This window comes from Myodes glareolus, chromosome 19 (assembly GCF_982192425.1).
Source record: "Myodes glareolus chromosome 19, mMyoGla1.1, whole genome shotgun sequence".
Taxonomy (NCBI): Eukaryota; Metazoa; Chordata; class Mammalia; order Rodentia; family Cricetidae; genus Myodes; species Myodes glareolus.
Window position 1 is genome coordinate 9937315 of NC_142044.1, and position 13977 is coordinate 9951291.

The 13977-nt window shown below is 39.2% G+C and overlaps 1 protein-coding gene across 2 annotated transcripts in view; it reads right to left on the reverse strand.

Annotated features, from left to right (window-relative positions):
- Nucleotides 1–13977, reverse strand: part of Nudcd1 (NudC domain containing 1) — a 48080-nt gene that overhangs the window by 13731 nt on the left and 20372 nt on the right. Inside the window, exons 3-6 of one of the 2 annotated variants that reach the window (XM_048457451.3) lie at nucleotides 13393–13575; nucleotides 12961–13141; nucleotides 5593–5775; nucleotides 3339–3543 (exon numbers count right to left, since the gene is read on the reverse strand). In XM_048457451.3, the coding sequence (XP_048313408.3) occupies nucleotides 3339–3543; nucleotides 5593–5775; nucleotides 12961–13141; nucleotides 13393–13575 (752 nt within the window). Of the gene's footprint in view, nucleotides 1–3338; nucleotides 3547–5592; nucleotides 5776–12960; nucleotides 13142–13392; nucleotides 13576–13977 lie in introns of both variants that reach the window. The other variant, XM_048457450.3, reaches the window with a different exon arrangement.

Below are 13977 nucleotides of genomic sequence, written 5' to 3' on the forward strand. Positions count from 1 at the left end.
TCAATAATGCCCAGTCGCAGTTATATTCTCTAAGGAATTCGCCAGTCTGATGAGAATGGTAACAAAAGCAGCAACACTGGCTCACACTTACCTAATGCTTTACCGTGTGAGAGGGAACACCTCGGGCACTTCATGTTTCCCCTCATCTAATGCGTCACACAACCAAATAAAGTTCTGTCTTTATGTCCATGTTCCAAATAGGAATGGAAAACACCTAAGAGGTTAAGCAACTTCAAACTGGCAAGCTAGGAAAGCACTGCACTGAGCAGTGTGTTCAAGCTACCAACTGTACTGGCTGATTTTTAATTGTCAATTCTAAATGCTATCAAGACTCTTGCATCACATATAAACACAGCCAAACAGATGTGGAAACATACTGTCCTTTCAAAACAACTTCAAAGATAACATTTTTTCATATATTATAAAAACCAAAAAGCAGTACATTTGTGCATGCTAAGAAATCCCTCTACCAACAGAAATACAGTCTAAGCCCCTTGGCTATCTTAGGAATTTGTAGGGCTTTTATGCATTGAAAATGTAAGTGTTTTATATAAGTATTTTCTTAACTATTCATGTCTTGCTTTTAAAAAACATTATTAGATGAGCATAAAATTTCAGAATTTAAAAACTAATTTTGGTTTCTAGAGATAGGGTTTCATATAACCCAGACTGCCCTCAGGCTCAAAGTATAGCTGAAGATGACCTTGAATTACTGATTCTCAGCCTTCTAAGTACTGGGGTATAAGGATACACCACCACAGTTGACTTAACTTTTTAATTCTAAAGAACAGAAACATTTTAGACCACGTCCAATTACCTTTCTTTTATGGTTTAATTTTTTTGTGTGTCCTCAACACAGAACACATAAAAGAAATGTAAATGATGAATTTTACCAAAGTAAAATGTTTCTCAAAATTAATTCTTCAAAGACAGAAATTTATCTTTCATATATACTCTACATATGCAAAGTAACAGATAATTATTAACTGTAGCTGGTGTGGGAGAATTGTCTGTATTCTGTCAATCATATTTTAATAAAACGCTGATTGGCCAGGCAGGCAGTATAGGCGGGAAAGCCAGACAGGAAGTAGATGTGATGCAATGAGAACAGGAGAATTCTGGGAAGCAGGAAGCTCCTTCCGTCACTCCTGCGCAGATAACCAAGGAAGCAGCATGTAACTTGCCCAGCTGAGAAAGGTATGGAGCCATGTGGCTACCGTATATAATAATAATGGGTTAATATAAGTTACAAGGGTTAACAAGATGCCTGAGCTAATGGGCCAATCAGCTTTATAACTTATAGAGATCTCTGTGTGGTTAATTCTCTGAAACTTGCCGGTTGTGGGGTACTGGGCGGGACAGATACCCCAACAAGCCGGCCCTTATGTTACATGTAGCAAAAGACTGGAAATATTCTAAATGTTCAACAACAGAAAACTGTTTAAACGACCTACCTAACAGACTTAACTTTACAAAGACATAATAAAGTACTGAAAATAATCATCCTTAATGGAAAAATATATAAAATTTACTGTTTGCAAATGCAAAAAACCAACACGCATAGCTATATGTATGTATGCATATATGTATGTTGTAAATTATTATTGTAAGGTGTGTTACTTTTGTTTATGTTTCCTTTGTTTAACTCTATGACGCTGTGATTCTTTAAACACCTGAGAGTCTAGTGCAGAGCTATAGTGAGGCAGGAGAAAGGACAGGCAGGGCTGAGAGACAGAGTACAAACAGAAGGAGAAAGCTGGAAGAAGCCAGAGAACAAGGATGGAGGACATAGGGGCCGCCACCCAGCAACCCAGTCAGCCAGCCATAGAGTATGGCGAAATAATATATATAGGAGTAAGAAAAGGAAAAAGCCCAGGGGCAAAGGTACGTGGAATAATTTAAGGAAAGCTGGTTAGAAATAAACCAAGCTAAGGCTGGGCATGGTAGGCAGAGGCTGCTAGTTTGTTCCTGGCCACCCAGACCTGAAATAATCACACAGAAACTATATTAATTACAATATTGTTTGGCCAATAGCTTAACTGTATTCCTAGTTAGCTCTTACACCTTAATTCTATTATTTTATTTTACCACAAGGGTGGTGGTTTACTGCTAAGGTTCTGGCTGGCGGCTCACGTCTTTCTCCTTCAGCACCTACATGGCATGTCTCTGACTCCCCTACTCTCTCTACATCTCTGTTCAGATTTTCTACCTGGCTTTACTTTGTTAAGTCACTGGCTGAAAGCAGCTTCTTTATTAACCAATGGTAATAAAATACATTAACAGCACACAGAGGGAAGTCCCACATCAGGGCATTATAAGAAAAAATAAGCCTCCGTATGTGGATTTATTTGGGAGTTGGCTGGTGCATCCTCCTGATGCAGGAGAATTGTCTATATTCTGTCAATCATATTTTAATAAAACGCTGATTGGCCAGGCAGGCAGTATAGGCGGGAAAACCAGACAGGAAGTAGAGGTGATGCAATGAGAACAGGAGAATTCTGGGAAGCAGGGAGGTTCCTCTGCCACTCCTGCGCAGACCACCAGAGAAGCAACATGTAACCTGCCCAGCTGAAAAAGGTACCAAGCCATATGGCTAACATAGATCAGAATAATGGGTTAAGATAAGTCATAAGAACTAATAAGTAGCCTGACCTAATGAGCCAATCAGTTTATAATCTTATGGAGTCCTGTGTGTGATTTTCTTTGAGGTTTGCCGGCTGTAGGGTACCAGGCGGGACAGAAACCCCAACAAGCCGGCCCTCATGTTACATCCTCCCAAAGAGCAAAACCAACCAACATATATACATATATATGTATATATGTGTATATAGAGTATATAGCAGAGAATATTTTTCCTTAAAAACAAAGTAAAGCACTTAGTACAATAACAGAAAAGGCTTCTAGAAGGAAATTAGTAACAACAGCCGGAAGGGAAGATGCACGGATGACTGGCAGGACTGGTTAGGGAATGTCTCACTCTGTAACCTTTTATACACTTCACATAAATTTTAAAGAATGGGATTATATTATTTCCTAAGTAAATTAAACTTTAAATTACCTCATTACAAAGCTTTAAGATACAAATTAAAATAAATAGCTTCAACTTTTAGTGTCAGTGTACCTGCAGCTGGTGATGGAAAAGCACAGACGCACAGGAGCATCTCTGCTCTTAACTACAACAACTTTCTGATGTAGTTCCAGCATTTTTAATCTATCTAAAAAGTCACCAACGGAGATGGAACTATTACATTCATCTTTAACATAACTACAGTAGAGAGAAAATATTAAAAAGTAAAATCATAAAAATTAAAATTTCAAATGCAAAACTACAAAAATACCTGTCATTCTCTTTAATTGTCCATGCACTGCTTTCATGATCAATAGCTGAATAGAGCTTTCCTTCCAAAACCTGGTCATCCTTCAGCATAACGCTGATGCTATCAGGCAAAAACCGTATTTCAATATCTTCCTTCACACAGTTTTCTGGAAGCCTTACTGTTACTGTCAGATCATCGTCTGTTTGCTGCCAGTAATACAGAGGTTCTACTGGGAAGAAGAAAATGCATTACATAATAAAAATTAGATGTAACACACAAAATCGAAGATAAAACCTATTCAGCCAATCACTGTATTTCTTAGTGAGTATTCTCTCACACATACACAAATTGTAAGCACACAGACTTCAAGGAATTTGACACAAAGAGTTGTAACAAATGCACAGGATACTTTCCTCTTCCAGGCTCACCAATACACTAAGAGATAGCACTCATAAGTACTACTGACAGCAACCCCTTACCTTGTTACTTCCCTTTCTGCCTCTCTTTACCTCTCCCCTTCTTCTCCCTCTTATTTACAGCACACACACATACACACACACACACACAAACACACACACACACACACACACACACGCACATGCAAACATACACACCAGTCTCCCTGAAATGTGAACGTATCAGTTACTCAATCTAATCACATAATGGATAACTTCTGACAATAAGGCTAAGAAAAACCTGTAAAATTACATGTTTTAGTGAAAACAGACTAAAGAAAATTCAGAATTTCTTAATTCCCTTATAGGGAGTATTTACATTTCCTGGGTTTTCTTATGGTGAAGGTGCACTAAGCTGTCTCAGACCTTTTTGACTATGGGTGCCTGGAGGTGTCATCCTGTGCCTTTAGAGATTATGTATGTTTTTTACAAGAAAATATAACTATCTGTCTTATTATGATAATACTAAATAGTCCATAAATATCATTTTCATGAGGTTTACAGAGAATGAAAACTAGTTTCTATTCTCAGAAGTGCTAAGAATACTAACCAATCAAACATATATAAGTTAAAATATTCTCTTTTCCTTTGTTATTGTGAAAATATCACAAACAATAATTGATAAATTGCAAGGGAATATAAGATATAACACAAAGCATCGACAAGAAAACCAGTAGTTGGACATAAACGCACAGTGTGCTCTCTGCTGGGACTGGTTTGCCGTGGTCGCGCGCGGCATGGAGGCAGAGACCTTCACACCTGCTCAGTGAGTGAGTTCTAAGGGCACGAGGTTCGCTTTAAGAACACTGACTCGGTAAAGACTTTAGTACATGTAGCAATGAAATAAGGTTACTGCATTTATTGGGAAGAAGTCCACGTCTAACAAAAACTGTGCGTGAGGAAACAAAGTGAGGAAAGAAGAGAAGAAAGGCCCTAGAGGCGCAACTCTTTCTGTGTCCAGAGGCTGATATAGTCATAAATTTGGGGACATATTCTTAACATTAATTACATCAGTATATTTAAATATGCTATAAAGGATTAATCTTTTTAAAAAAGTACTCAAATATACTGAGGCCAATTTTATTTTAAAGCTTTCTTTATTTCTACGTAACACGTATGAGTGCTGACATGTATGTACTGGAGATAAGGATGGCTGGGAGCCGCCATGCGGGTGGCAGGTATCACACCCAGTCAGCAAGATCGCAAGTGCTCTATCTTCTGGGTCATCTCTTCAGTCCCTGATTTTTATTCCAAATCATTTAGTCATTTCAGAATAAAAGACAGATGCAAAGAATATGTAATTATCAAATACTATATAATTTTGTTAAATATACTATTCTGGGATATGCACAACAATGCCTTTATTATAAATACAAGTTTCTTCCAGAGGCCCTTGCTGACCTTTTCATTCCAAGGCGTGACCTCGTGACCTCTATCCACTTACCGTCGAGGAACTGCCATTTTATATGAAGGTAAGAATATGGATATTAGACCTTATTTTAGAAGAGCATTACCATACAGCCTTATCCATTGTTAACATAAACATTATTTATTTAATTATTTATTATCTATTAAGTATTATTTATTAAGTATTAAACAGGGAATCAAGTAAGCCAACTGCAATTTCTAAAACACCAGATTATTACAAAATTACGAAGGTAAACCAGTTCACATCATTCAGAGAGAATCTTCAAAAAAATGGGGGCATAAAATAAAATTAGGAGAAAGCAATCTACTGTGCCCTAGTGGGACTCATAACAAAGCAGACATACATGTATATGTACATAAGTACACATGAGCGCCCTGGCAAGTTAAATTACCTTTGATCTTCTCTGACCTGTCTTCATCCATACTTTCTTCAAGATCCTGATCAACCGAAGTAACCTTGAAGGACTTATAGGACACAATCATTAGACCATTTCCGTCAGGCTCAATGGCAGCGTAATGTGGCACAGACTTTCCACGGAGAACATGATGCTTCGTAATTTCATACTTTTCACTGTCTGTAGGAAAGTAAGTATTATGAAAGCTACAATTTAAAAAATCTTTTCTAGGAATAGAAAATTGACAACTTATGGCCACCAAGGCAGCTAGCTCAGTGAGTAAGGACTCTTGCCACCAAGCCTGATACAAGAGTCTGATCTGCAAGACCCACATGGAAGAGAGAACTGACTCCCATAATTGTCCTCTGGCCTCCACATTCTCTCTCTCTCTCTCTCTCTCTCTCTCTCTCTCTCTCTCTCTCTCACACACACACACACACACACATACACACCACACACATACATACACACACAAAAAAAATCACACACACATACTCCTGACAACTTTATCTACATCAATAAATCCCTACTTTAATACACTGGTTTGATGAAATTTGTTCTAAATTTGTCCAGTACAGCAGCCACTTGCTGCAAATGGCAGCTTAATTAAAGAAGTAAATTTTAAAATGCACTACCTCAGTTACTTCTCCACATTTCCAGTGCTCAATAGTCACACATGCCTGGTGTCTAATCCCAGTGAATGGCACATACATAAAGCACATCCAACCTGCACAATTTCGTCTGGAGAACAAAGTCTAGACCTTCAAAGGGACTAACTACTTTCCCAGCAGGTATGTAATAGGCACCTTTTGAAAAGAGACACTAGCTGAGAGCAAGGGGGAATGTTAATGATAAAGGCTTCTAAAAATAAAACATTTACAGAGTAATTGATTCTTATATATCGATAGAACTATACAATTATTATAATTAATAGTGAAATAACAACTTAAAACCTTTACAATAAATACCAATTTAAATGAATTTTAAAGTTAATGAACTTATTCTCTAATGAAGACGGATTGTTTTCTAAATACATGCAACACTTCAGATAAAAAAACTACTCTCTACCAAGAACCCTCAGGCAACACGGTTGGCTGGGACCCTGAACACTGCATTGCTCAGCTTACGTCAGAGAATTAAGAGAGACCCACAACTGGATACTGTGCAGACAGAGGGAGATCTTAGAGAACTCAGCCCTAAATGGGATGTCTGTATCATACTCCTCTCGTGGCTCAGGGATTTTCATAGGGTTTCTATTGCTGTGAAGGGGCATCATGACCATGGCAATTCTTACAAAGAAAACATTTAACTGGGTGAATTACAGTTCAAAGGATTAGTCCGTTACATCATGGTGGAACACAGCAATGTGCAGATGGACGTGATGATGGAGAAGGAGTCCTCCCTCTTAATCAGAATGCCATAGGAAGTGAACTGAGACAATGATCGTGGCTTAAACATATATGAGATATATGAACATATATGAGACATCAAAGTCCAACCCCACAGTGACATTTTTGCTCCAAGGCCATAGTTCCTAGTAGTGCTGCTCCCTATGAGCTTATGGGAACCAATTACATTCAAGCTACCAGATTCCATTCCCTGGTCTCCATAAGTTTGCAACAATATCATAATTCAAAATGCATTTAGTCCAAATTCAAAAGTGCCCATTGTCTATTACAATATTAACAATATTTTAAAGTCTAAAGTTCAAAGTCTCTTTCGAGATTCATATAATCTCTCAACTGTAATCCCCTATGAAATCAAATGAAAAACAATCACATACTTCCAACATATAATAATAGCAACAGGATATACTTGATCATTCCAAAAATAGGAAAGGGAACACAGTGAGGAAACACAGGACCAAAGCAAGACTGACAGACAGCTGGGCAAACTCCAAACCCTGCATCTCCATGTCAAAGCACTCTTCAGACCTCCAACTCCTTTCAGCTGTGTTGTCTGCAGCACACTTTTCTCCCGTGTGCTGGCCACACTCCCTGTGAGCAGCTCTCCTTAGCAGGCATCTCCTGACTCTGGCATCTCCCTGTGAGCAGCTCTCCTCAGCAGGCATCCCCTGACTCTGGCATCTCCCTGTGAGCAGCTCTCCTCAGCAGGTATCCCCTGACTCTGGCATCTACATTACCTTGGGTTCTCCAAGGCAATCAAGGTTCTCCTTCACTGGTTCACACAATGGCCTCCATTCAGGGACACCCCTGACACACGCATGACCTCAGTTGTAGGGGAAGATTCCATGACTGTTCCTCTATCCTTGACTCTAGAAGCATGTGGCCAAAGTTGCCAGGTTCTGCTGCTTGCTGGGGCTAGAACATGGTCCCCTTGTTCAAACACATCTTCACCAGCGTTGTGTTTTTGACAGTTTCCTTCGGTGCCTAAGCTTGGCTGTCCTGAAACTTGCTCTGTAGACCATGCTAGTCTCAAATTCAGAGATCCACATGTCTTTGCCTTCCAAGTGCAGGGATTAAAGGGGCACACCACCACATCTGGCTGTAAGCTTTTCTTTAATTCTTTTCCACAAGTTGGAAACTTAGCTGGTTGGGATCTTGTTCAGAGGTCACCACTCCTTTATTCCATTTCCCAGTGTTTGTTTCCTTGAACATAGGACTTAGTGCCATTGCACATCCTGGTGTTCCTCTTCTCCTCAAATAGCACCTTTTCTACTTTTCCTTCCTCAGCTTGCTTCTTTTCATTATAAATCTTCAATAAAGTTAACACTAATAACCGTACAACAGATTCTATACTAGGCTGTTTTCAGATTTCCTCTGCCAATGGCGTAAACTCAAAACTTGTCACATTAGCCTCAGGCTGACTCTTCAGACAAGGGCAAAAAGCAGCCATATTCTTCTTCAAAATATCATAAGAACGATCTCTAAGCCACATATTTATTAATATTCTTCTCCTTTGAAACCTCTTAAGCCAGGCCCCCACAGTTCAAATAACTCTTAGCACCACTGTCTTCCGTGTTCCTACTGGTATGGCCCAGTAAGCAGTGCCTAAAGCATTCCACTGTTTTCCTTACCCAAATCCCCAGAGTCCACAGTCCTCCAAACAAAACATGGTCAGGCCTATTACAACAATACTCCAATTCGTGGTACCAACATCTGTCTCTAGGGTTTCTATTGCTGCGAAGAGACATCATAACCACGGCAACTCTTATAAAGGAAAATATTTAACTGGGTGGCTTACAATTCAGAGGTTTAGTCTGTTATCATGGCAGAACATGGCAGGGTGCAGGCAGACATGGTGCTGGAGAAGGAATTCAGACTCCTCCATCTTGATGAGAATGCAGTAGGAAGTGAATTGAGACACTGGTCATGATTTGAGTACAGGAGACCTATGTCACCCCTACAGTGACACACTTCCTGCAACAAGGCCACAACTCCTAATAGTGCCACTCCCTATAAGCTTATGGGGACCAATTACATTCAACTACCACAGGAATCTATGCAGAAGATGAAGTGGAAAGGCCAGAGGAAGCAGTGTTATGTAGACCAAACAGGGCTAATACACCTATGAACTCAGAGACTGTGACAGTATGCACAGACCTGTACAAGTTCATGCCACATAAAACTCTAGCACAAAGAAGTATACGTCAGTGTGTATGCAAAGTCCCACTACTAATGAGGAGGTAATTAGCAATGGATACCTGCTGGTAAAATGAAAATCAGCTTTTCCCAATGCAGTATCACCGGGTAGACAAGCACACTTCAGGGCAGAGGAGTTGACTAACACTTTTGTTCCCAAAATATACATGTAAAACTCCAAGAGGATGGTTTTCTTTTGTGTGTATGTGCGTGCGTGCGCATGCACTTTTTGTTTGTTTGTTTTATTTTGCTGTCTTGCTTTTTGTTTTGGGACCTTTTGGTGTTTTGAGAAAGAATGAAGGAACATGAAGTTGGGTAGGGAGGATATGGGAAGATTTGGGGGAGGGGAAAGAATATGATCAAAATAAATTACACAAAAAGTTTAAAAATGTAATTTAAAAATATAATAAGGAAGGAAGGAAGGAGTACAAACCAGTGAGCAAACAAAAAAATCATTTCAGGTGACTACATACCTTTATACTATTCAAATTTTTATAAACTTAACACTATGTAGTTAAAAATTAACCCACTGTTATGAATTAAATATAACAATACATTTTCTCTAAAACATTATTATTTTTACTCTACATCCTTACCTATATGATGGAGGAGGGTTATCTGTCTATTGTGTTATTTTTATTGGTCAATAAAGAGACTGCCTGGGCCCCTTGATAGGACAGAAAATTAGGTAGGCGGAGTAAACAGAATAGAATGCTGGCCTAGAAGAGGCCTAGAATAGAAGAGGCCTATGAGGCAGATGCCATGGAGCCAGCCACCAGGTCAGACATGCTGAATCTTTTCCGGTAAGCCACTACCTCATGGTGCTACCACGAGATTATTAGAAATGGGTTAATATCAAGATATGAGAGTTAGTCAGTAACTAACTCTCTAGAGATAATGGGCCAGGCAGTGTTTAAATGAATATAACTTGTGTGTTATTATTTCTGGGGCTAAGCTAGCTGTGCGGGAGCCGGGCAGGATGAAAAGCAGGCCTGCCCGCAGCCCCTCATTACACCTATAGCCACACATTCAGTTCATAAATATTTAGGAACCAGATTGTAATTTCATGAATGAACTAAAAACTTCTGTATTTCATCCCCAGAAACATGCATACCAGATAGTACTACATTTCTTTCAAGACCCCAAACCAAGGATGACTTTTCCTAACATGTGTTGGGAAAGAAAATTACAGCAGGTGTCAAGCAATAGATTCCATGATGAAATTTTATATTTTGCTAAATAAAACTTAGAAACTTTAGCATTCTTAGTATGTTGGGGGATATTAAACATTTTCATTTCCCAACTTAGCTGACAAGAAAATATAATTTATTCTGTTTCCCTCAACATGGTGTAGATTCAAACATCAAAAGGACTAGAAACACAGCTCAGCCAGTTAAGTGCTTGCTTTGTAAACATGAGACTTTGACTTGGGGCCCCAGAATGCACATGTCAAAAGCTATGAACAGTGGCATGTGTCCTTGTATTTACAGCCAGTAAAGCAGAGCAGGTGAGTCCACTGCCAACTAGCCTGGGACTAGTGAGAAACACTATCTTAAAACACAAGGTGTCCTCTGCATGAACCTGAACACACACACACACACACACACACACACACAAACACAAACAGGAGGGATAAATTATTATAAATTATTAAAAAGATAAGAGAATTATATTAGTAATAATTTGGAAAGACAAGGTATTAAAAAGAACAGTGAAAGAAAAAGAGAATCCTAAGAGAACTGCTGAGTTCCACAAATAACAACCCTAGGAGAAAAGGAAAAGCTAAATGCGCCTGTTCTCATGAGTGAGAGACGAGAGGGCTGAGACACCTGCCACAGAGAGCTGCAGGCGTCTGTAAGCAGCGTGGACTGACCGGGAGCTACAGAACTGACTTTCCTGAACAGGGAGAAGGAACAGGCAGGATGATTTCTCCTGTAACGAGCTAAATCATATATAGAAAAAAGAAAAAGACAAACAAACCACTTCTACTTTTCTTTAAGTAGTAGTTTTCACACTACTACCCAGGAGCCAAAGCTGAATCTCTACCCCTATTTGTATAGTCTGAGCGTTAAGCATGACTTTTTATTTCAAAAGGTAGAGAACCAAAAGAATATTTAAAGAACAATTCTTACTACTCACGCTTCAGTGTCCCTACGTATCTTAGAGTCCAGCGTACTCATTCCCTCATATACTACCCCCGCTGTCTGCCACAGCAGCACAGGGAAGAGCTGTGGCACTGACTATGATCACTGTCGGGGCCTTTAAAGCAGTTTCCCTACTCCTAAAGTATAGCTACTGTGTTCCTACAGAGATAGAAATTAATGCTGGGAAAAATAAGTGAAGATATGTATTAATAGACTGTATCTGAAATGTAAATTGGCAGTGAGGTTTTTTTTGCAGTGATGAACTTCAGTTAATTTAGTCCTAAGTAAATCAGGAAGAGCGGTGAGAAAATGTCAACACTGAAAAACAAAACAAACAAACAAACCAAAGAACAACAAGCAAACTCTCTTAGCTACCAAAGTGGAGAGTAACAGAGAGGAACACCATTAGATATATCACTTAAACTAAGCAAAATCAAAGACCAGGCCCACACCATTAAGGAACCTGATTAATACACAAGAAACTACCTTTTAATGTCATGGTAGGGTTCCGACATATGTGGATGAGAAAGTTTCTGTAAAAAGTTTTAGGGAAGAGAAGTAAAAGACTAGGTTGAACAAAATACAGGCATCCACTCCATCTTCCTGTATTTATATTTAAATATATTTATATTCGAATAAAATTTACTATTAGATAGCTATTTCCTATAAACAAAAATTCAAAGGCCATCCCAAGGTTGTATAAAGCAAACAGCAGATGCTCCCACATGTTGCGTAGACTGCAGGGAGACAGTTTTGTGAGTTTGTTACCAATGTGGGGGTGAACAGTTTCACAGCTGCCTTTGTACCACCCAGGCTCCTGTGAGTAACATTATTTCTGCTCTTATACGTAGCCCAGGGAACTCAACGGCTCAGTAAGTAAGCTATATATACACGGTGGTTACTTTGGTCTTTGTCAATGCTACATCTGCTGTGGATGAGGTGTAAGCGTGTCTTACGACAGCTATTTGCATCTATGCTCGCATATATCAACTTTAAGTATAAACTTTCAGCTGTTTTAAAATTATATATATTAGGTGCTCTGGAATAATCCTCTTGTACACTGGAAATATTTGTCACTCAAATTGGTTTAATAAAATGATGATTGGCCAGTAATCAGGCAGAAAGTACAGACAGGGTGACCAAACTAAGGATGATGGGAAAAAAGGAAGAGTCTGAGGAGTTGCCACTCAGATGCAGAGGGAGTGGGAGATGAACATGCCATGTTAATAAAGGTTCCACCATGTGGCAGTGTAAACAGGGCGTATGAGTTAACTTAAAGGTGAGAGCTAGTTAGTAACAAGCCTGAGCTACTGGCCTAGCACTTATAATTGTTATTCAGCCTCTGTGTGGTAACTAGGAAGCGGTGGCTGGGCATCTGGGAACTGGCAGGCGGGACAAGAAACTACTGTTTACAATTTAAGGCCTCGAAAATTCATGGAATTCTTTTAAACAAACTGCATAGTTGGTTGTAGAAGTATATCATAGCCTTTTTTTTTATACCATAGCCTTTTTAGAAGCATAGTTCATTATATTGCTCAAGAAGCAAGCAGTAAATCTTCCATTTCAAGCCCACAGAAGTGAAGGTTAACTAGTGAGGTTTGGAATCTTGTTTACTTTACCTTCATTTTTCTTACTGACAGTGACCCACTCCAAAGAAACATAGAAACCACTTCCTTTCATGTCCAATTCCTCCTTCTCTATTCGAAGAAGAAGCATAGCTATTGAATGTTCTTCAGCTTTCAGCAATGAGATACTGTGAATTATAATAAATGGATTCCCAAGTTCTTCATTAAACATAATCTGTAGGGAAAAAGTTACACATATTTTAAATGCAAAGTTAATAAAAGAGAAATATGATCAGCACTCTTGACAAAAGAAAAAAAAAGACCAAATAACAGGACATTTGAAAGGAATGGACAGAAGGAAAAGAAATAAAGCAATGTTGGGAAAGGAGGTGCTTCACAAAGCACACAGCACAGTCAGTAAGTGGCTTGTTTGCATACACCTTCTGGATTCTGCATAAGTCTTTACAAAGAACAAAAACAACTCACTTCCCATTTTTCAGGATTATTTCCACGGTCACCTGTTCCGATGACATATAATCTTCCAGTTCCATCCGACAAGGTAACCCAGGTAGGGGATGTAAAATGCACAGATGCACAAAGACGATTGTCACATGCTGTCAGATCTGTAGGAAGTCGAAACACCTCTCGAGGTTTTCCTAAGGCAGTGTCCTGAAAGGAAACGAAGGATTATAAACAAATCCCTTCCTCTTCCTGATCTGTACCCATGCAAAATACCTACAGTACAGCTGATTCTTCCATATTCGAAAGTTGTGTCAATTTCCCTTAAAGTATGAACTTTACTGATTTTAACAAATAAGAACAGTAGATGGGACAGGTGGAACACAACCTCTAGGAGATGACAAAACAACTTACATCATCTTAGGTTACATGCTGCAAGGGGACTAGTCGGAAGCTGTGGTGATGCTCAGACAGGGGAGTAAAGACCCACGCAGGGAGGAACCCAACAATCACAGAACCCTGTTGAAATTCCACTCCTTTGCTGTCATCCAGCAGGGAGACTGCAACTTTGTGATTCCTGACAGAGACTGAGATGATCACTGCTTACTTTCC